The following is a 24,565-nucleotide window of genomic DNA, read 5'->3' as shown; positions in this document are numbered from 1 at the left end:
TACCTTTATCTCGCCGCTCCTGTGCCGCCGATCAGATCGTCGGATCGCGCCGCTCCTATGCCGCCGATCAGATCGTTGAAATCCAGAAAGTCACCAGTGCCGATCAGATCGTCAGAATCCAGAAAATCACTAGTAGATGAAAGTCGAAGACGTAGATCGAATGAACTTGACTTTATTGCATTAACTAGAATTTACAAAGCGCACCAACAACGCTCCTCTCAAAATTGTTGATTTAGAACCAACAACTATTCAACTCAAATTTTCTAATTCTAAATCTCACAAAAGACACACCGAGAACATATCCCTCGGTACCTATTTATAAAAAATAATCTATCTCAAAACATCGAATTTCTATCGGACTCCACGGACGCAGCCGCACAGGCCGAACCCATCTGCCGTACGCACGCACCACATGACAAAAAAAACCAATCCAACACGACAACCGTGCATACGTACGGCCATCCATGTAGTACATGTATATCTCTCCCGCTACAGTAACCGAAACACTGTAGCACAAATAATCAAACTCCTCAAGACATCCGACTCAGGTCCATGCACATGCTGCCTGGGCGCAACCGACTGCCTGACCGAGTACCGAGTACCGCACGTACAGGACTCCTTGAACGCCACAGTAACCCGTATTGCTACAGTACCGCTGCACTGTAGCAATCCGATTCACGTAGCAGCTTCATCTTTTTCTTCTCCGATTTACCTCGCGATTTTCCGGTGCTTACACATCCAACATGTGAAGCCTATTACGATTCCATCCTACATTGTGTTCCTCCACCATGTGCCACCTCGTATTTAACATCGTCACCCAGCATCCTCGATCGTCCGGACCTCAGCTCCTTCTTGAGCCTAGTCACGATCTCACCGCCGTTGACCGATATTGACCTCCAAGGATCATGACTTTAGTCTAACCATGTCACATGACATCCTGACCGTCCAGACCTCGGTTCCTCCCTGAACCTAGTCATGGTCCTCGCCATTGACCACAGTTGACCTCAAGTCACCTGCATGTATAGAGATAAACCAATCGTTTCCGAGCACAGATATCACAACCTGACTCACATTAGTTACACACACCGACACCAATTTATAAGCCAATTGTTCATCACAAAACATGTAGATCACTGCATGATATTACAATCTCCCCCTGATGAATACATTGGCAAACATTTTAAAATTGTTTTTTGTTTTTTGTGAAGCAACACCAAAAAGTATTTAAAAGCATTAAAAACAAGAAACATCTTTCACTTGAAATTTCCAAATTTCCAAAATTCTTCTCCCCTTTTGACAATGATTTCATCAAGCGTAGAATTTATGTTCTTTAATGTCCAAGAGCTTAGCATACACATAGCATATCAAGTCATGTGTTGCAATAAAAAGAAGATAAACTCATCTAAAATATAGCTAGCATGTATTAAAGTATAATCACAAACCAAAGATTTTACAATTAAGTTCAAATCAACAATCAAAATTCATGATTTCAAACGAGTTATAATGCAACACTATCATACGCACATAGATTGAAGAATAAATACTAGACATATATACCTATTGCATTAATCAAAAATTAGCCTTATAACAAAATTACCAAGAGAATTTTAACCCCTTTTTTGTTTGAGCCTTTTTGCTCATATTTTTCCTCTCAATTTTTCCGGGTACGTCCTTGTCGTCAAGACTGTTTCCAAGGATTCGACACCCATTTTTTTCTCACATCGAATACGTCCTTGTCGTCAAGACTGTACAAGGATTCGGTATTCATTTTTTTCTCTCATATATTTTTTATTCTCTTGCACAATGAGCAATTGAAAAGCTATTTGAGAAACAACAAAGCAATAAAGCATATATACAAGCATTTATTGATTAACCCATATGCTAGCATCAATATTGCATAATTTCTTAATTCAAGTATAGAATTTAAGTGTCATGCATCATATCCCTTAAAAGCAATATCTAAGCTTCATAAAAAAACTAAAATACATACAAGCTATGCTAGAGACAAATAAACCTTCATAGTATTACTAGCATGCTCATGACATACCATATGTCTAAAACAAAGCTCTCTGTGTCAATTATTGTCATATTTTGCTTGATAAAACCACAAGGTACAAAACTCCCCCTCAAACCATGCCAAAAGGATGAATTATTCTCAATTCTCCACGAAGAAAGGCAAAGCGAGAAGAATCCAATGGTTTAGTGAAAATATCAGCAAGTTGTAATTTTGTATCCAAAAATGTTAATTCAACATCTCCCTTCTCAACATGATCCCTCAAAAAGTGAAAGCGAATATCAATGTGTTTGGTGCGAGAGTTTTGAACAGGATTCTTAGCAATGTTGATAGCACTAGTATTATCACAAAAGAGAGGTACTTTCTCAAAAGTAAGACCATAATCTTTCAAAGTTAATATTAGCCAAAGATTCTATGAACAACAACTAGCAGCAGCAACATATTCTGATTCAGCAGTAGATTGAGCAACACTAGAGGGTTTCCTAGAAGACCGCGCAATTAATGAAGTACCAAGAAAATGACATGTTTCACTAGTACTTTTTCTATCAATTCTACACCCAGCAAAATCAGCATCGGAATATTCACTCAAGCAAATAGAAGATGAGGTAGAATACCAAATGCCAAATTCAAGTGTATGTTGCAAATATCTCATTATTCGCTTGACTGCTTGACGATGTGAAGCATGAGGAGACGCTTGAAAGCGAGCACACAAACACACAGCAAATTGTATGTCTGGCCTAGAAGCAGTTAGATACAGCAAAGATCCAATCATACTTCTATACTTCTTTTGATCAATTGCTACACCATCTTCATCGGGATCCAACACAGTTGTAGTACCAATTGGTGTTGAAATTGGTTTGCAATTCTCCATCTTGAATCGTCTCAAGAGATCCTTTGTATACTTCGTTTGATGCACAAACGTACCTTAAGGTGTTTGTTTAATTTGCAACCCCAAAAAGCACGATAACTCACCCATCATGCTCATCTCAAATTTCCTGCGCATAGTCTCAGCAAACTCCACAACCAAAGCGTGAGATGAACAACCAAAGATGATATCATCAACATAAATCTGAACGAAAAGTTGATTATCACCATGCTTAAGAACAAAAAACGTTTTGTCAACCTTTCCCATTTGAAAACCTTTCGCAAGCAAAAAGTTTTTAAGCCTATCATACCATGCTCTAGGTGCATGCTTCAAGCCATACAAAGCTTTAGACAATTTAAAAACATGGTTGGGAAAATCAGGATTTTCAAAACCTGGTGGTTGTTTGACATAAACCTCCTCCTGTATAAAACCATTTAGAAAGGCACTTTTCACATCCATTTGATAAAATTTAAAACCTTTTGAAGCAGCAAAAGCTAACAAAAGTCTAATTGCCTCAATTCTAGCAACAGGTGCAAAAGTTTCATCAAAATCCAAACCCTCCACCTGGGTAAAACCTTGAGCAACAAGTCTAACTTTGTTTCTCACAATCAAACCATCCTCATTTTGTTTATTTTTGAAAACCCATTTGGTTCCAATAATATTATGTCCAGAAGGTGGTTCAACCAAAATCCAAACTTTGTTCCTTTCAAAACTTTCAAGTTCTTCATGCATGGCGTTAATCCACGATTCATCAGTTAATGCATGAGTAACATCTTTGGGTTCAAAAGAAGCAACAAACGCAGAATTTGCACAAACATCATGAGTTGTTACCTTAGACCTTGTAGTCCACTCACCTAAGTTACCAATGATTTGTTCTGGCGGATGTCGTCGTTGAATGTGCAAAGGAGCAGCGACTTCTGAAGTTGTTTCACGTTCTGTATTCTCACTGGTCGAGGTAGATGCCTCTGGAGGACCATTGTGATTAGTATCAACAGAACCAGAAGCCGACGACCCTGGCCGGTCTGACCGCACCTCCTGTGTCGGTCTGACCGGAGGTGTGTCGGTGGTCCGACCGGCTTGTCGTCTGGTCTAACCGGCCGAGCCCACCTCATCGTCGTCGTCTCTCTCGTCTTCAAAAATAGGACCATCCTTCCCCTGGGCCTGTGACAATGTACCTGTAATTTCTAGTCTAGTACATTTACTAGCCTCATCAAAAGTAACTTCACAAGTTTCAATGATTTTGTTAGTTTCCAAAACAAGTGCACGTAGCCACGTGAATGTGTGGGGTAACCAAGAAACAATCCATCGGTAGAGCGTGCTTCAAATTTATCCAAATTTCCAGATTTCAAGACGAAACATTTGCAACCAAAAACACGCAAATGAGAAACTTTGGGTTGACGACCAAATCGAAATTCATAAGGAGTTTTTCCAAGTTTAGATCTCAAGAAAACCCGATTTGAAATATAACATGCAGTGTTAACTGCTTCTGCCCAAAATTTCCTTGGAGTGTGATACTCATCAAGCATTGTTCTAGCCATCTCAACCAAAGAATGATTTTTTCTTTCAACAACACCATTTTGTTGAGGGACACGAGGAGAAGAAAATTCATGTTCAAGACCTTTTTCATTGCAAAATTGTTCAAAAGAGGTATTTTTAAATTCACCACCATTATCACTTCGAATTCTATTCAAAGAACCAGGAAGTTCAAGATTCAGTCGAAGATACAAACTACGAAAGTGTTGAAAAGCCTCATCCTTAGTTACCATAAAGTAAAACCAAGAATATCGAGAAAAATCGTCAACTACAACTAACACATACCACTTTCCTCCAACTGCTTGCACTCTAGCTGGACCAACAGTGTCCATGTGTAAAAGCTGTCCTGGTGCATCAGTCATCACAGAAACAATTGGGGCATGTGAAGAAACAACCATCTTAACATCGTCATCCAGCATCCTCGATCGTCCGGACCTCAGCTCCTCCTTAAGCCTAGTCACGATCCCACCGTCGTTGACCGATATTGACCTCCAAGGATCATGACTTTAGTCTAACCATGTCACGTGATATCCCGACCATTCAGACCTCGGTTCCTCCCTAAACCTAGTCATGATTCTCGCCATTGACCACAGTTGACCTCAAGTCAACTGCACACATATAGACAAACCAATCGTTTTCGAGCACAGATATCGCACTCTAACTCACACTAGTTACACACACTGACACCAATTTATAAGCCAATTATTCATCGTAAAACATGTAGATCACTCCATGATATTACAAGTTTGACAACTTCAGTGTACACGATAAATAATCAATGACCCTTGGGGTTTTCAACCCTAGATTAGGTCATATGTATGTGAACTTCGAGCGTCCTTATTCTTCCATGTATCATATATGGCCTGGTCACCTTTGTAACCAACACCAAACGTACTGCAAATCGCCATGAACTCATCATGCTTGCTTGTTTGCTTAAGTATGCCTTAATTAATTAATCACACTGAATAATTAGCAATCAGCCGCTGTTCACGGCCCTGCAGTTGCGCCTGATCTGGCCGGCGGCTCCGGTGAGCGGGCTGATGTTCCCCATCTTTATCATGGCGGCGGCGAAGTCGGCGGCGAAGAGCGCCGGGCTGGCGCTGTACTGCTGCACCAGCGCGTCCTGCGAGCCGCCGTTGAAGAGCACCTGGTCGGAGTGGAGGAGGCCGCGCCGGGCGAGCAGATTGCTGTAGTAGGCGTTGTCGAACGCGTTCTGCGTCTGCACGTCGAGCGGCGCCAGGTTGGAGTCGCCGGTGCCGGCGGCGGCGGGGCAGCCGCCGCGGCGGAGCGCGGCGAACGCCGGGTCGATGTTGGTGTCGTTGTAGATGCGGTCGCGGAAGTTGGCGCACTGGGAGAAGCCGATGGTGTGCGCGCCGGAGAGCGCCGTCAGGTCGCGCGGGCTGAGGCCCTTGTTGCCGAAGCCCGTGATGAGCGTGGCGAGGTCGCTCGCCGGCCCCGGCAGGTCGGTGTTCGCGATGCTCAGGCTCGCCGTCGTCGAGTCCCGCCGGCCGAGCGGCACCGCCCAGCTTGGCCCGCCGAGCTGCACGTACGCGCGCGCAATGCTCGCCGTCGTCAGAATCAGTGGGATCGGATCAGCTGGAGCGTGTGTGTGTGTCTATGCGTGCGTTCGTACGTACCAGGGCGGTGCTGTCGCGCGCGGCGAGAGCGGTGATGTCGGCGCAGGAGACGACGCCGGGGCAGACGAGCTCGACGTTCCTCTTGATCTGGTCGATGACGTCGTAGCCGCGCACGGAGTTCACGTTCGGGAACGCCGTCTTCTCGCCGACGAAGTTGGTCGCCGGCACGTCGTCCAGGAGGATGGACGCGTCGCAGCCCTGGACGAAGCAGTCGTGGAAGAAGAGCCGGATGAGGGAGGCGCCCATCCGGCGCTCTGCGAGGAGCGCCCTGAGCACGGTGGCGCGCACCACGAGCTGCAGCGTCGGGCAGCTCGCCGCGTAGAACGATGTCGACAGCTGCCCGTGCGCCGCGGAGGAGAGGAGGAAGAAGGCCACCAAGCAGCAATGCCAGCTACTCCTGGAAGAAGCCGCCATGGCACACCGCACACACTCACAGTTCTAGCTAATTAGTTACACTTATGAGTACGTAATTAATTCAAGTGTTCTTGCTTAATCACTTGATGTGAGCTTGCTTGTGACTGGCACGAGCTGTGAAGTTACATTTGTGTTGCTATTTATAGCACGATTGAGGTTTGCATGCATGCAAAAGGGGAGCTTTCCATGGCGATAATGGAGTCAAAGTTAGGCCGCTACGCAAGTGTGAAATGCTCGAGAAGTTCTACGGCCTTTCTCCCTCTGGTTGACTGATAAGGATGCAACTCATATATGCGGCCAAATAAACTTAATGTCTATGTATCACTCAGAAATAATCCATAATGATAAAGAAAATGTTCATGTAACACCAATGGGATTGATTATTGAGATAAGGATCCTCTACAATACTATCAACAATACTATCAAGTAATAACGATCGATCTGTGATCTAATTTCATATGTTAGCGAGAGCTATTTGCAAATAAGAGCTTTTTCATCGTCTTTAAAAAAGTAACTTAAGGTAGGTACTTACCACTAGAAAAGGCATGCTCATATTTATGCTCATGAATAATATGCACCATTTCAATTAATATATAGATTTTGATTTTCAAAAAAGGGAGACGAAGGATCGAAAATATCACACACCTATGGACGTGCTTCTAAAAAGTTCTATAAAATTTATATATTTATCTAGTCTCTACCTAATGAGTCTGAGTCTGTGTTAATTAACAATGTGCACTTCCACGTATGTGCATGTGGCCTCTGTAACCGACCGAAGAGATGGCAAGAGAAGAATTATGAAGTGTTGTAGCAAATTGCACTGTTGCACGTGCTTTGCCATGGGATCATGGAAACGGAAATTGAGGTGCAGCTGAATCAACAAAACTCTGGTGAGATAATACAGCGTTCTACAGATTAAATAAAACACTGATCTTCAAATAAAGCTCTGCACAATCAGCCATCTTCTTTGTCGCCACAGCACGCTGCATGAAGACACCACATCCAGCCAACGTCCAAATATCCGATTTGTGCTAACTTTATTTGTTTTACGATATAAGATTTTGTAACTTTAATTTAACTAGATTTATATTGATGCTTAAATATATTTAAATGATATATACATATTAATGGATAAATCTAATCAATGTTCGAAAATTTTACTGTATAAAACAAAACAGAGACAGTAATTACTTAACTAACAAATGAAATATCTGGAACAAATTAAGGTCTTGCCTAAACAATCTGAAAGATAACTAACAAGCAAAAGGAAATCGTGGGAGCAGTTGCCAACGATTTTTCGTTCGAGCTTTACGTGCTGGGTTGCTCGGTGGTTTTTTTTTTTTTCAGACGGAGCGCACACACGAAAGTTAGGAGGACGGTAATAGGACTATCATGTTTTTTAGGATAGTACTCCCTCTCTTCCTATTGTAAGAATTTATAGCTATATTTAGATTAACAAACATGCATCAGATAAATAGATAAATCTAAATATAACTATAAATTCTTACAATATATATATATATATATATATATATATATATATATATATATATATATATATAACAAACATGCATCAGATAAATACATAAATCTAAATATAGTTATAAATTCTATTGTACAATAGGAAGAGAGGGAGTACAATATTTGCATCTGTGCAAGTTATAAAAGTTCAAGTGTGGATTGTCTTCATGCACGGTACGTAGAGATCGTGATCAGCCAGCTAATTTGAATTAAGGTTCGTGTCATATTCTTAGGTTGCATCTGCAAATTACTGCTTTAAAAGTTATCTTTTTTCTGTGCTCACGCTCAGGCATGTTGTGATCACGTCTACGTCTATATATCAAACACATGATACCTCCGTTTCATAATGTTCATAATGTAAGATATTTAACTTTTCTATTATAACTTTTAACTATTTGTCTTATTTTAAAATTTAGTATAAATATAAAAACCAACAAGTCGTGCTTAAAATTCTTTCGATAATAAAGTAAATCAGAAGCAAAATAAATATTATTTCATAATTTTTTTAATAAGACGAATGATTAAAAGTTAAAAAAACATTTTACATTATAAAACGGAAGGAGTATTAATTTGCTAGAGAGGTCAGACATATCGATGCCATTTAATCGCAATATGAGCGCACGTACGCGAGACATGATAGGATCAAATATCCATCTATCCAATGCGAATAAAAGAATAATGTTCAAAAACAGAGATCGTCAGAATTTAATTAAGATTGTTCTGTGCGTAGCTTGGAACAACCTTTGCTGCTATGCATCGATGCATATGCATTCATGGGGGCTGTCAAACATGCAAGTTGGACATTGATTTTGGTATTTGAGATGTGTGTACATCAGCCAATGTCAGAGATGAGTGTAATTAAGCCGCAAGTGATGGTGTGCAATAATCAAGGTTACAAAGAGTGACAGATCTAGCAAACGATACTATTGTTCTGAACAAATAAGACAAAACTACCTCTAATCTTTTTTTATTAAACTTTAACACAAAATTTTAGAAGGTCTTAATATAAACTCTCGTGTTTCTAACGGGACAGTGGAGGCTCGAGTTCATACGGAAGATCCCCTGGTTATGAACGATAGAACGGAACGGTTGCAAGATGTTCCGAACAGAATGAGAATTTCTCTTCTTTTACAAGGTTACCATTTGCGACCAGATTGTCAGAAACCCTGGAATGTACAAAGTTTAAATATTGTTTTTTTATCAGTTTTGAGTTCTGGCCATTCAGCTGAACTAAAAACTTTGCAAATTCACGCATGAATGCATGGATGGTCAGAAATCCTAAACTGCCCTAGATCGAGGAGAGTTTCCGGCATAATAAAACGCACTACTGTCTGCTACTACCTCCGTTTTCTAATGTAAGTTAAATCTAGACATATATATAAACAATATCCATTAGTTAATAGATGAATCTAACCATAGCTAAAACGTCTTATATTATAAAACAAATTGTTCGTTCGCACTTTTCCTAACCTAGATTCTCATTATTTGTATGTACGTTTTCCAAATCACTGGTGTATTTTTTACAAAAAATTTTTATAGAAAAGTTGCTTTAAAAACTTATGTTAATATATTTTACGATTTATTATAATTAATAATTAATTAATTATATGCTAATTTATTGCTATTTTTTCAAATTATGTTGCCATAAGTCGAAAGCAGCCTATATATATAGGTTATCAAGCTGGGGGCAGATCGACAGGAGCATGTGCCCAGCGACGACCACTTGACCATGCCAGTCTAATTAATTAAGCTGGTGCAGTTACACAGATTATACTGATGATCGACCAACTAAATGCTATATAAGCCTGACTTTTCGATCGGTTTTTCTGGCGTGATTCAGTCTGGAAAGCACTGTTGATGACGATGGTGATCGATCTCTGTGCATGTTTGGTAGACACAAATAAGCACATGCACATGCAAGATGCGCAGGAATTAATATAACTGAATTAAACCAACTCAATTATATGGAGCATTATATATCTCAAGATTATACTTTATACATAACAATATTAGCCACGTTTTATATTAAATGATATTTTAGATTTGTATAAATTATAATAAATATAAATATAAGTATAAAACATATTCGTTTATTAGCAGAGCAATATGTATAACAGGAGAGAATATTAGATATCATGTATGGTCGACTAACTCGGCATGCATATTGATCGGTCGAGCGAGCTACTAGTTAGCTAGCTGCCGTTGCAGAGTCCAAGTCCAAGATAGCTGGCCAGATCATCGCACATCCATTCCAGATATTCGCCTCAATTTTTTTTGGCTTTCTTTTTTATATGCTTTGTAAGTCAAAATTTAAAATTTTAATTTTAAGTCTATAGTTTAATTATTTCTTAGTTTTGACTTTTAGATCGCTAAGAATATATATATATATATATATAAAAGTTATATTCATAAATTATTATTTTTTTACAAATATCATGTTTAGCTTTTTACCCGGAAAAAAATCAAATAATCACCCCTATTATATGTACATGCAGTTACAGACTGATTGTGGACCAGGTTTCTCGATCTTTCCAAAGGGTTCTGATTAACACTTGATTTGGTGGAGTTGTGACATAGGTCCATCCGGCTTCTGAATAAACCCACTTTTGAGCCACACAGTCTGTCACAGCTACAGTTTTATCCTAAGCCTAAATTCGTAAAGGAAATTCATAAATAATAATTGGCTTAATTAACTCAGGAAAAATCCCTCTAAACAAATTAATTTAATTAAATCGAGGTTCGCAAATCGATTAACAGGATTTAAACTCAAATTGCAGAAGTATAAAATTTGGCCAAACAAATTAATTTAAAATTCGGCAAAAGTGGGGTTTTCCTTTTTCTCTCTTTTTTCTTTTCTTTTTCCCTTCCTTCCCAAATTGGGCCGGGGTCCAATTTTCCTCCTTTCTCTTTTTCTTTTTCCTTTTTCTTTTTCCCCTCTCCCTTCCCGGGCCAGCCCGGCCAGCCGAGCCGGACCATCTCCCGCCTCGGTCGGCCCAGCCGAGCTGGCCTCCCGCCCCTCTCCCACGCGCGCCTCCCCCTCCCCCTTCGCCTGGGCCGCCGGCCCCGCTCGCCTGCGCCAGGACAGCGTCGCCTCCCTGCCGTGTCCAAGCCGGACACGCCGCCGCCGCAACCGCAACGGCCGCCGGGGCCGACTCGGTCTCCACCGGCCGTCCCGCCCTAGCCGGCGCCTCCTCCCCTATAAATACCCCGCCGCCTCGCGCCGCCGCTCACCTTTTCCCCTCCGCCACCGACCGCCGCCGCGCCCAACGTTGCCACCGCCGATCGATCTCGCGAGCCATCCCCGATCTCGCGCGCCGCCAGCCGTCACCGCCCGTTCCCGCTCGACGCCGTCTCACCGCTGCCCTCAAAGCCGCCGGTGAGCATCCGCATCTCTTTCCCCTCCTCTTTTTCCCTCCCACCGCCGTCGTCGGGCCACCGCGCCGTCGCCGGGCGCCACACGCCGTCTCCCGGCCGTCACCGCCCCTCCGCCCGTCACCACCTTTGCCTCGCCGTCGCCAACACAACCCCGTCGTTGCCGGAGCGCCGCCGCCCTCCTGTCGCGTCGCCGACGTCGCCCTCCCCGAGCCGACGCCGCCCTCCTCTCGGCACGGTCGCCGTCTCCGTCGCTGGCTGTCGCGCCGCCGCCCGCTGGGCCGTCGTCGTCGCCGCTCTCCGCCGGCGCCGCTCCTTCCCGCCGTCACCGCCCACCGCCGCCCCCTCAGCCGGCCACCGCTTCCCCCTTCTCCCCGGCCGTGCTCACCTCCCCCTCCTCTCTGTTCCAAGGCTGCCGACAGGCGGGCCCCAGCCATCAGCCCGGTCTCCTCCCCCTCCTCTCTCCTCCCCTCGGGCCCGCCAGTCAGCCCCTCCTCCCCTCTCTCCCTCACCGACAGGTGGACCCAACCTGTCGGCGCGCCTCCCTCTCTCCTCGCTGACGTCAGCAGTCCTATTAATTGCGCAATAGTTGATTTAGGACTTTTCTGTTTAGTTAAAAAAACCCAGAAAACTTCTAAAATTCATAAGTAATTCATCTAGTCTCCGTTTAGGTCCATTCAAATTTCATTAAATTCATAAAATTGTCAAGAATCCATTAAAAATACTTTCTTTTACTGTTTCAATAGAGTTTGTGCCTGTTTTATTTATTTTTGTGCTTTGTCGCTTAGATTCGGACCCCACCGAAGAGCCGGTTTACTTTGAGATCGTCGCTGAAGTACCCCAGGGGCTAGAGCAAGGCAAGTGACACTCATCTTTGATCATATTGAACCTATTATTGCAAATTCCCCGCTTTATTTATTCAAATATGCATTGTTTTAATTAAAGTATTTACTGTATTTATTTCTCGGGTAATCCTTATTATTATGCCGTTGATTATCCAACTTTATTCATGCTAGACCAGGGGTAACTTGGCTAGAGTTAGGCCTAGTTTAATGCTTAGCCGTGCTTAGATCAAGTAGCTCATGGGATCATTTAATAATCATGATTAGCTCTGAATAGCTGTAATAATAATTCATCACCCGGTTCGGGTTAATGTCTACTAAAATATTTATAATGGTGGGCTTTGGGTGCATGGTTTTGAGAGTCGCATCCATGGCAATTAAGGACTGGTTCACGGGAAACCCTGAAAGTAATTAAGTGCTAACCACATGCCGAATGGGTAAGGTGAGATCTGGAGCATGGCTTCGAACTATTTGACGTACCAAGGCAAGGATGGCGTGATGGAGTATGGACGGGCAATCGTGGTGTAACGAAAACCTCTGCTGCTTCTGGATCTACCAAGGCACAAGAGGGGACTGCCCGACTTGGTGTAAAGGAGGGGGTGAAACCTGAAGTGTGGTGCGATTAAATAGGGAGGGTTATGTGACGGGTCCTATCACGGTCTCCTTTCCGGTATGCCATGGTGGTATGTCGGCGCACGTTCAAGTGTAGTGGAGTCGTGACTTGTAGGTACAGTAGTACACCTCTGATCAGAGTATAACCTATTCGAATAGCCGTGCCCACGGTTACGGGCGAACTCCTAGCTTCACTGTGATTAGTGAACCTTTAATGACTTGGGTAAACTGGTTTTCACTTGGGACTACTGCAACGTGGTGTAACGTTGAGTAGTCGTTGGGCCTGTCGCAACGTGGTGTAACGTTGGACAGTGTTATGGTATTTTTATAACTATTATTTACTTATCCTTTAACGTATTTAATTACCTTTATTCGATTTATTCTCTGTTATTTACTTAAATGCTGCTTTATTGCAACTAACCCTAAGCCTGTCCTTGATGATCCTTATGCATCATTTATTACCCTCTTTTCCGTGCTACTTGTTGAGTACGGTGGTTTATACTCAGCCTTGCTCAATTTCCCCCTTCAGAGTTAGAAGTTGAGTCTGGTGGAGAAGACTCTCAAGAGTGAGCTGGTCTACTGTTGAAGCTTTGCCTGTGGACTGGAGCCGTACCCGCTGGAGCTAGTCTACCTTTCTTTCCGCTGCATTTTCATTAGAATAAGTGTTATTTTCAGTTGTTTCTAAGAACAATGGTTATGTAATCAACATTGTCTTTTTGTGTACCCTGACTGGTCCTGGACAGGGATTTCAATACATAATTAAGTTCAGAAATTCGTGTGAGGAATTTCTGGGCGTGACACAGTCGCAACATAATTTCTTCTCTAGTTATCAACCGTCTCGAACCGGTTGACCTCGCCGAGAAGGCTAATCCCTGCTTGCAAATCAAAGAGCATAAACAAGAACAAGAAATATTACAACCAATTTATAGATGAATGATTAAGCTCACAAATTACGATCTCATAAACCGAAGGATCGATGAAACTGTTCTTGATAAATTAATCTAAGCAAAATCCAAACCCTACATATCGTGGTGGCTACTAATATATGGAATTTATGATCGTGCAAACATACCTTGACGAAATCCTAATAGACTTCAACACGATATACAACCCAAAGGCTAAAATTCGACGATGCAGCATCGAAACAGATTCTGGACATCAACTGGTTTGATCAATTCTCGATGACTCATAATAAATTTAGATATGAGACCAGAACCATTGAAAGTGTTATCTTCTTAGCTTTCGACCCATATAAAGAGCGTTCCTATCCGAGCAATTATGTGACCTAGGCGCCTGTTTTAGTGTAGACTGATCTTGTACTCGAAATCGACTTAGTTTGGACCTTCATCTTAATTTGGACATCCTCGCTTGCCTTGCATGCCTCTAAGTTCCTCTCTAGGTGTCTCCTTATCCTCTCCATTGTTCCTAACCATAATATAATTATTATATACTTCCTCTGTTTCATAATGTAAGATGTTTAACTTTTTTGGTTGTAAAATTTGACCATTCATCTTATTCAAAAATTTAGTATAAATATAAAACAAGACAAGTCGTGTTTAAAGTTATTTTGATAATAAAGTAAGTCACAAATAAAATAAATGGTATTTTCATAATTTTTTGAATAACGAATGATCAAACATTGTAAGCAAAAAAATCAAACATCTTACATTATGAAACGGAGGGAGTAGCTATCTATTTTCAAAATGATATAAAGAAGAACTTAAGAATGAGCTCACCTGCTAGGGTTGTTGTGCATTTTCAAAGAAATGATGTCCTCACCACGAACTAGATACATATAGGTACATAATACATGTACAATTAATTGGTATGTGTATATGCATGCTCTACTTGGGACTGTTTGGATACAGGGATTTTTTTTTGTCCCTTGTCATATCGGATGTTTGGATATTTATTAGGAGTATTAAATATAAACTGATAACAAAACTAATTACATAAATAAATGCTATTTTATTAGACAAATTTTTTAAGCCTAATTAATCCACGATTAGCAAATGTTTACTGTAGCATCATATTCGCTAATCATATACTAATTAGGCTAAATAGATTCGTCTCACGAAATATTCCATAGTATAGGGTAAGTTTTATTAATAATGTATATTTAATATTTCTAATTACTGTCCAAATATTCGATGTGAAAAGGACTTAAAAAAGTAGATGGAAAACAAACAGCCACTTTACTCTCGTCACAGACTCACAGTATAGTTGTCCTCTACACATCCAACCGCAACTTCGATCCCCATCACTCATGCAACTAGGGTTTTGTCCTCTTCACCACCTGTAAGCTCCTTCCGCGAACGAACAAGCCTATCGTTTCAATTCTTTTACCCGTTTTGTGATGATCTTTCGCCGGCCGGCCGGCCAGCCGCCGCCGGCCGGTCGTCACCTCGTTTCCTAATATATATCTATCTATAAAACACGCATGTGTGCATATGTACTAGTGTACTAGCGAGCGAGTATATACAAAAATCGAATGGTGGCCGGGCATCGTATTATACTCCCTTCGTTTCGTGATATAAGATGTTTGGCTATTTTGTTACTATCTGTTTTACTCAAAAAATTATAGAAATATCATTTATTTTGCTTGTGACTTACTTTATTATCAAAAGAACTTTAAGTATACGACTTGTTATTTTCTATATTTGTACTAAATTTTTGAATAAGACGAATGATCAAACATTGCAATAAGAAAAAATCAAATATCATACGTGTAGTATATAATTATGCCGTAGCATAGTTCGACCAATATTAATTTGTTGGCCGCCGCCATCGTCGTCGTCTCCTTCCCCGGCGATGGAGGTACAGTGGTGTGGTGTGGATCGTGTGTTTCTTTGCAGACAAGTAGCTCTCCTTCCAGCTGGGCTGCCATGTCTTCTACCTCTCTATAGATATATTTACATATATCGCTAGCTAGCTTCCATTCCATGCCCCACTCTCGTCTGTGTACCTGTATATATATACACGTATGTGCGGAAAACAATTTTTAGCACACAAGTATAGATAAACCCGTATACTTGTATGTCATTTAAATAGTTATCAAAAAATATAAAAAAAATTAACAAGATAAATTAATATGAGTTATATCTCTCCACAGACATGTAAGTTTAAATTCAACTTCTATAAGTTGTAACAAAAAAAAAAGAAAAAAAAACTGAAACTAACTATATGCATATTCATAATTGTTTTTGTTATTTTTGCTACAACTTGTAGAAGATGAATTTAAACTTACATGTTGGTGGAGTGATATAACTCGTATTAAACTATCTTCTTAAATTTTTCCATATTTTTTTATGACTATTTAGATGGTATATAAGCAACGGATGTATATACACCTGTGTATAAAAAAACTACTTCCACCCATGTGCTCTATCTATCTCTAGCTTATCTGTTTATCTAGCTAGTTTATATATTTCTTGCCAGTACATATGATATATCTCTGCTACACAACAAAGTGTTAGTGTCTGGCCAGCCATGCATGGCTAAGCTAGCTGTGTACGTAAACACACGTGTTGTAGATACTATACGGTATCATATCACTGCAACTGTTACTTACCTAACTAGTCAAATTAACTAAGGCTGCATGGGGATGAGATCATGAGAGGCTGGGTTAACCCTCTCTCGGAGACAAGCAAACTAAGGCAACGGATTAACGCATAACTAATCAAGTATTACCTAACTAAAACTTAAAAATAGATCAATATATTTTTGAACACTTTTTTACAGAAATTTTATAATTAAAATCTTCTAATACAAACCTCGAAAAACATATGCATAGAAAACGAGAGAGTACAAATTAGGAAAGTGACAAACAAAGAGCATTATCTTATTTTTATTTATGTTTATACTTATAAGACAAAACTTGAATTATAAAACTTAATTTTAAAGTTAATTTTAGAATTTTTTCATCGTGGTTTATCTTTTAGTCTTTGCTTTTAAATCGTCAACAACATACATATTTTCCATTTGCAAGCGAAAACTATAAAGGCCAAACACAGCCCAAGGTTTTCTATATACTCCTAGTTTTTCAATAATATTTTATATTAATTGTGAGATGTGACTGGGCATGCCCAACAATGAAAACTTATGTATTTCCTCTTGCGCATATTCGACGCTCGATGGACGCCCAACATGTGCCATCGAACTTGGACGTATTCCATTAATTCCTTGTATATAATCCATTTAGTTTCAAGAAAGAATTCGTATTCTTGGTCACTCCTTTCCATGAAATGAAGAAAAACTTGTACACCTCGTGTGTAACCGTGCAACGCCAGGAACCTGACGTGACAGCCAGCCAGACAGGACGGGTTCATTGATTGGCCTTTAAAGCAAAAAATTAATTGATATTTACCGATCTAAAATCTAAGGCTGAAAAATAAGATACGATAAAAACTTTAAAATTTACTTTAAATTTAAAATTAAATGCTTAAAATTTTGCGTATAAGCAAAAGATATAGCAGTGCATGCATTCATCCCAGGGTGGGTGGGCTTCTACTCGTGGGCCAACCACCCAACTCGAATGGGCCCTAAACTGAAACGCCCGAGAAGCCCACCCGCCCTTCTGCAGAGCCCGGCCCATAAACCACACGGCCCACGAGGCCCTAATCCCACCTCCCTTTTAAGAGGAGACACCCCAGCCGCTGCACCGTCAGTTCTAGGGCTTCCCCTGCTTTCTTCCTCCTCGGATCGGCGGCGGCGGCGGATTCCTTCCACGCTGCTCGCGCGCATCGTCATGGCGATCCTGCCTTGCTTGGCCTGGAAGAGCGTATCCTGATCTCCCTCCTGCTCTTGCCTCTTGGATCTCCACCGCTTCCGTGACTGATCGATTGGGATCTCCCCTGTTTTTTCCTCTCGTTCTCTGCTCTCTCGATCTCGAGACTTTTTATTTGTTTCCTCGTTGTGTTGATTGATGTGGCTGCAATACGAGCGCGCGGCTGATGATTTTGTCTTCCTTGGGGCACGATCGCAATGTGGTGTGCTTCGAGGAGCTTAGCGGAGCTCGGATACGAACCCGACCATGGAGTTTGTCAGGCTTCCTGCGTTGCTCTGAGTACGCTTGGAGTTTGGAATACTCTCCAACATTTCCGCCCTAAATTTCTGTGCTTTTTTTCTTCTGCATTTGTATTTAGTGCAGTTCAATTGACGCCTGAAAATCCATTTGAGTAACATTTCGGCCAGTTTTTTTACTGAATAAATTTCGTTCGCTTAGATTCTTTTGTTTTCAGTTCAAGATTATTCGCAGTTATGCAAGTTCATGTTGTCATTATCTACCTCAACAAATCTGAAAACCTGAAAAAGGAACATTCTTTACAGAAGAACTGAAGACTGGGTGCACTTATGCATGAACTGATGGACCTTCAGAATGTAAGATTGGATGTTTCGTGAGTCCATGTCCACTGTCACTCTGTCAGATTAACCTCGACTGAAGTCCATGTCCATCCAATTTTAGGCCCCATTTGATTTGTAGAAAAAATAGAAAGTTTAGAGGATTTTATTCTAATGGAAAATATTTCTATGAAAGCCTTTGAATCAAAGGATTGCATCTTATTCTTTCCTTTTAAATTCCTATTGATTGGACAACCCTTGGAGGATTTTGGAGGAAAATAAACATGTTTCTTCTTTTCATAACTCTAAGCCCTTCTTATGTTTTTCTGCGCTCCAATCAAACAGTCATTTATTTGTTTTTCCTATATTTTGCAATCTTTTGTTTTACGCTTGTATTCCTGTTGAAATCTTTTTCTAGTTTTTTCATTCATGTGGTTAAAGGGTGTTAAGTGATTCCATTTCAAGCTGGACAATCCATCGCTCTCGCTTTGCTTTGGTCATCTACACGTTAATTTCTAGTTTGATTGTTGCCAGTCAAGCAGCAGCATTTCAGCGCTGAACTTTTAGGGGCTGGCAAATTATTAAATGAAAAATAAATTATGAATAAAACTTATATATATATATGTATATATATATATATGTATATATGTATGTATTCTTATTTATCTAAAAGGCATTATTGAAAGACAAAATTTGGTAAAAAATCTTAAAATTAACAATAAATTTAAGATTAAAAATTTAAATTTTAGTTTATAAGCAGAACCGAAAAGATAACGTAATTAGCCGGACACCTCTCTCTCTCTTTTCTTGATCCACGCCACCTTTTCGTTGCACACCAATTATAGATCTTCATATGTGCAACTCGGATTTGTATCATCTGTCTTTATGCAATCATCCTCATCCTTTTTGTTTTTTCTTCTATTTATATAAACTAAAATTTAAATTTTCAAACTTAAATTTTGAGTTCAATTTAAAGTTTTTTATTATAGTTTATTTTTCATCATGCCTTGTAAATCGTTAAAAACACACAAATATATATATATATATATAAGCAATTTTTTCATTTTTCAAAAGGTACGGTACCTCATGGTACGATGGAAAAAATGTTATATATAAAAGGTTTAATCATAAATTAATAAATTATTTTTTATTTGTTCGTGGTAAAATGAATGGCTCTAAATCTTCCTCTACAGTTGCAAGCTACGGTAAAACCGTAATTTTAATAGCAACGTTGATTTACCGTGCGATTGCAGGAGTGCTCTGTCATTATAACTCAGTATGCGCCATTGTACACCTCTGTCCTTGCTTGCATGTGGCCATGGCCCAAAGGCAGCATAAGCATGCCTAGTAATCTACGAACGTATATAGCGCTGCACTATCACGCTGCTAAACCTGAACTGAACTTTGCTGTGATGATCAATGCAGATAATTCTATATCTCTTCTTTTTTATTAGGCATGACTTCGATGTACGAGGTGGTAATGGATCAATATTGGTTTAGACGTGTGTTTTTATATAATGTTTTCATATTTCAAATCGATTGATGTTATTCAGGAAAAGGTTAAAAAAGAGATATGGGTGCATACATAAGATTTGACAAAATTCAAGGGCATATAAAAGATCGAGAGAAAACCCACGTATACGTAAGGAATTTGTTCTTTATTTAGGGCTTTTTCGGTTTGGAAGAAAAACAAAAGGACTTGATTCCCAATGGTTAGAAATCAAGTCCTATGGAAGTCATTTAGTTGGTAGGAAAATCAAAAGAAAATCTTCTATTGTTAAGTTGTAGAGAGAACATTTTTATCTATCCAAATCTCTCGGAAGAAAACTCATATGGATTGATGTAGACATCCATTTATATTCCTTCATTTTCCTTATTTCTATGAGTACTTAGACTACAAGCCTCGCAACCTAGGAAGAAACCAGGAAAAAGCTAGAAGATTAAGCTTCAAATCTACATTTATGAATTTATTTTATCTTACCTAGCAATAACCTATCACATTGCTTGTCCACTCTGAAACTTTGATGTTAGAATCATTTTGCTAGAAATCAATCATCTTGTGCTTTTTAAGCCTTGTCGCGTGTTAATCATACTGAGGTGTCACTATCACGACACAACCACACTATAGCATTATTCCATCACACCGGGCAAATAATTTCCTATGACTTCCTCACCCTCATGGAGCATCCCGCCTCACATGGCCAAGCACAAGAGATAATGGGAAGGGGCAAATCTAGCCCGCTCTGTTACGTCATGCCACCCCACTAATGCCACTGCTTGCCTTCGTCAGATCCAACTATGGACATCTGGAAATCAACATCGGAACTTGCCCGACATGTTGCCCTAATGTTGTGGGCCTAGTTAGCCATGCACCACCTAAACCTACCATGCATGTCACCACCACATAGAACACTGTTGTAGCTCATCCACACCACCGATGGATCTAGGCGAAGGAAGGCAAGATCTAACTAACTTTTCTTAACACCGTGCCTATATCCTGCCATTGTATCATTGATCTTATCTACATGTCTTGCTGTAGGCTGCCCCAGTGCTGCCACACTCATATCTAGCCGGTGGGGCACTATATACGACTGGGGAAGTGTGTGATTTGCTTGTTACCCTGCTCATCGCCATCTTGGGAGTGCCATGCCCAAAACCAAATGTAGTGAGCAGAAGTTGCACCCAACCACTAGTGACCAGGGCTATCTGATTGCCTAAAGAGAGCCTCCCTGTCTTCATGTGTCATCCCATCATTTTGACTCGACACCATAAAAATCGAGGCTCCCTAGGGGCACTAGCAAATATCCCTCGCCGGCACAAAGATAACCAAGCCGCCAACAAATGGATATGGACAAGAAAGAGGAAGGGAGAGGGGAAAATGAGAGGTAGGAAGGAATGGGATAGGTGATGCCACCACTGGTCCATTTTCTTCTATTGTATCGCTTTGTTAGTCCAGTTGTCTTGTTTAATCTATTTCTTAAATATTTGTTTCTATTCTTAGGTAGATAATTTAGAGCAATAGTATGCCTAATACTCTTAAGGCTCTATTGTTTCTATTTAGGATTACTATAATCTAGATTATTAGAAATAATATAATACAAACAAATAAATTTATTATGATAGATTATTATAATGTAGAGCCTAAATTACTATAATCTGATAAACTTCTTGAAGGGTATCTTTTCATATTATTCGGCGGCTAAAGACTCACTAACCTTGAGTACTTTAAAGTAATTACCCACCTTACCATGTAGTTCCTACTTTAACTTATTATAATCCGACTTACAGTAATATGACTCAATAATTTAGACTGCAATAATAACAAGTGAAAACAAACAAGGCCTACGAATAAAAATTACAGAAAACCACATCTATTATGATCAGGATTATTACATAACTCCGGGTGTTATGGTTGTAATGTTTCGTAAAACACCACCCCCTATACATGTTATGTATGCATTTAATGTTTTCACCCGCCCATAAAATTTTAACTATTGACTTCTTAATCCAAGTGATTGGTTTAACTTTTTCTTTATTTGAAATAATATTGTTTAGATATGCTAAATTTACATTAGATTTAGATAAGGTGTGGTTCTATGAAATATTTTGACCATAGAACCTACGGTTTTGCACCATAAATCATAATACATGTGTTTTTTATAACTTTACCCATTAAAACCTAGGGTTTCGTGAAATTTATTCTAATCATAATAATCAAACAATGTGCAATTGGGGGCTCAGCACTTGGCATGTACAGCTACATGCAGCGTATGCACGAAGTAGAGTGGTGTGGTTAAAAAGTGGCAGTGGATATTATACCCGGTGTGCATGCGCAAAACTGAAAGTACCTGCTGCACCTTCTTCCCAATTGCATGCATGCCGACATCGAGCAATTGCCTGCCTCCAATTTTTTCTATCTTCAATACGCCGAGGACGAGGACTGTCTTTCTAGGCGTGCACTAGCTAGTGCGTCCATGGAAGCACTACGTACTGTGGCTGCTAGTATATACTAGTACAATAATGTAAGTTACAGGGGATCCAACTCCAGCTGGTGGAGCTTTCATTAACTCCTCTCTCTGCATCAAGCTGCTCTCTTGTGTGGTTTTTGGGCATATATATTTCTATTTTTCACAGGCATTGCTTGGGCAATTTGGTCTAGAAGCATCATGGTGCCAAGTGCCATGGTGGATTGGTGGTGGTGCTCATGGGGGGAGAGAGAGAGAGAGGAAAAGATAGGCAAGGTGCAAGTACCTGACAGGCAGGGCACAATGAGTGTACTGATGAGCCCATGATACAGGGCCTGGATTGGCCAGCTCCTGCAAAATCAACATACAAAAATGCAACATCAAGCAGCACAGAACACACACACAAAAAAAAAAGGCCTTCTTTCTCTGCAGCTAGCACAATCAATCTTCATGCAAAAGGCAGGGACCAGAGACGTGCTCACCTGCCATTATGCTACCAGACAAAACAAGGACAATTTTATATAGCTCAAGTTACTTAAAAATTATGCTGAAAATATTACTATATCTCAAGATACTAAAAATAACGCTAAAATATACGATACCTCTCAATATTCTCTCTATAACAAAAAAAAATTACTAACCAAACAAGCAGCAGAAAATAGCTAAGGATATATAGGTTTTGGGTGAGGAGGAGGCGCCCACTAGATCTTGGGGGCTTCTCTGATAGATGGAACAAATGAAAAGAAAGAAGATAGGTGCAAGCATGCATGCATGATGCTGGGCAAATTCATCGAAAACCGAACATGTTAACCGAAACCGAATCGAAATAACCGATTTATACGGTTATTTTGGTTTTCGGTTTTTAAATCGGTTTTTAAAATTAATTATTTTGGTTTTCGGTTTTTTAATCGATTTTTATTTTAGAAAACTGAAATCACCAAATTAACTGAACTAATACCTCGCAAATCTATATTCTTAAAGTTGTGGCCTGGCCCAACCCAATAGGCAACTGTGAATATGCGATGCAACCTCTACTCGGACTCCTTCTGTGAGTCTATAACTATCGGTCTATTATGCATGATGTATTTGAACTTATTATGGTCATTTTATCAGTGAAACTATAACTATTAGTCTTATAAAAATTTGTTAATAATTTTGGTTTTTAACCAATAACTGAAATAACCTAACCAAAATGATTCGGTTATTTAGGTTCGGTTAATAATTTTTCAGTGTAAATTTTGGTTTTCAATATTCAAAAACCAAAGTACTAAAAAACCGAATAGATCGAATCGAATAAACCGCACTAACCGATTGCCCAGGCCTAGGTAGCGGCCCACGCTCTCCCCCCTCTTGATCTCCTCTCACTATGCCTACCTTTGCTTTTGGATTTGGACACTGCATGACACTAGTGCTACTAGTCATCTCCTGAAGTCCTGATCTCTCTCTCTCTCTCTCTCTACTTAGAAGGTTGCATTAGAAGGTAGCCACATCATGATCGGCCATGCGCAGAAGGAGCAGCAAATCTAGGATTTTAGCTAAAAACATGTCTGCTTAAAAATTGTCTTATATAACTCAGTAATCTATTTTAGCAAATCGATAATAATTATAAAATTGACAACATGATTTAATATATATGCACTAAGTAACATGTTACGGCTTAAATTCATGATTAAGTTAAAACCATCGCTAAATTAATATAAATAGTTCAAAAACTATTCCGTTATTATTCAGCTCGGACGCTCGGTGGCTCCTCATATTCATATCGTTACTATAGTATTCATGTGTGATTTTTTTTTTTTGAACTATGTATATGTAGGTATGCAATCTGCAGTAGTGTGGTGAATGCTAATGCATGCCCTGTAGCTCCGCCCATGTCTAGAAGGCATAACATTCATTGAAATTTTGTAGAGATCTTCCTGGAAAGCACACCATGTCGTGTGGTTTTCAATGTGTAGCTTTGATGGGATAAATAAAGGAAAAGAAACTTGTGCTTGGAAACATTTCCATGTTATAAGTTGGCTCATCGTATTGTCTTAACATACTTTATATTTTCGGCCTTGCCTTTAACAAGGTCTAATATGGTTGTTGTTATGAATTTAGCACCTTATTAGGCCATTATATGGACCAATAGATTCACGCAATTTAATTAAGTAAACATATCTTAACAACAATCAATCCAAAGAGTCGATCTTTAACCCAATGGGTTAGATAGCCATAGTACATGTGTGAAGGCATTTTATGTGGTTTCGTCCAATATCATGGAAAAAGATTTTCCTACCTTCAACACGCACATTGTCATGGTCAAAGTATTAATTACTATGTGTACGAGATCCGATTAATATATGAAAATTATTGATTGTTTTGTTTGTGATGTTAGCATGGTATTTTACTCTGAAACACTCAATGTGGGCTGTTTCAGTTGGGCTGACTCACCATCATGATGCCAACAG

At 40.0% G+C, this 24,565-nt stretch overlaps 1 protein-coding gene across 1 annotated transcript; it reads right to left on the bottom strand.

Moving 5' to 3' along the window:
• Positions 1-5,125: 5,125 nt before the first annotated feature.
• Positions 5,126-6,559, bottom strand: LOC102716849 (peroxidase 70-like). The gene is made up of 2 exons (XM_040520688.1): positions 6,050-6,559; positions 5,126-5,952 (listed from the first exon to the last, which is right to left on the bottom strand). The coding sequence occupies exons 1-2, from the start codon at positions 6,461-6,463 to the stop codon at positions 5,389-5,391; spliced, it is 978 nt and encodes a 325-aa protein (XP_040376622.1). The 5' UTR covers positions 6,464-6,559; the 3' UTR covers positions 5,126-5,388.
• Between the last annotated feature and the right edge of the window lie 18,006 nt (positions 6,560-24,565).

Source organism: Oryza brachyantha, chromosome 2 (assembly GCF_000231095.2).
Source record: "Oryza brachyantha chromosome 2, ObraRS2, whole genome shotgun sequence".
Classification (NCBI taxonomy): Eukaryota; Viridiplantae; Streptophyta; class Magnoliopsida; order Poales; family Poaceae; genus Oryza; species Oryza brachyantha.
The sequence above is the reverse complement of the archived record's forward strand: the minus strand, read 5'-3'. Positions and strand labels throughout refer to the sequence as shown.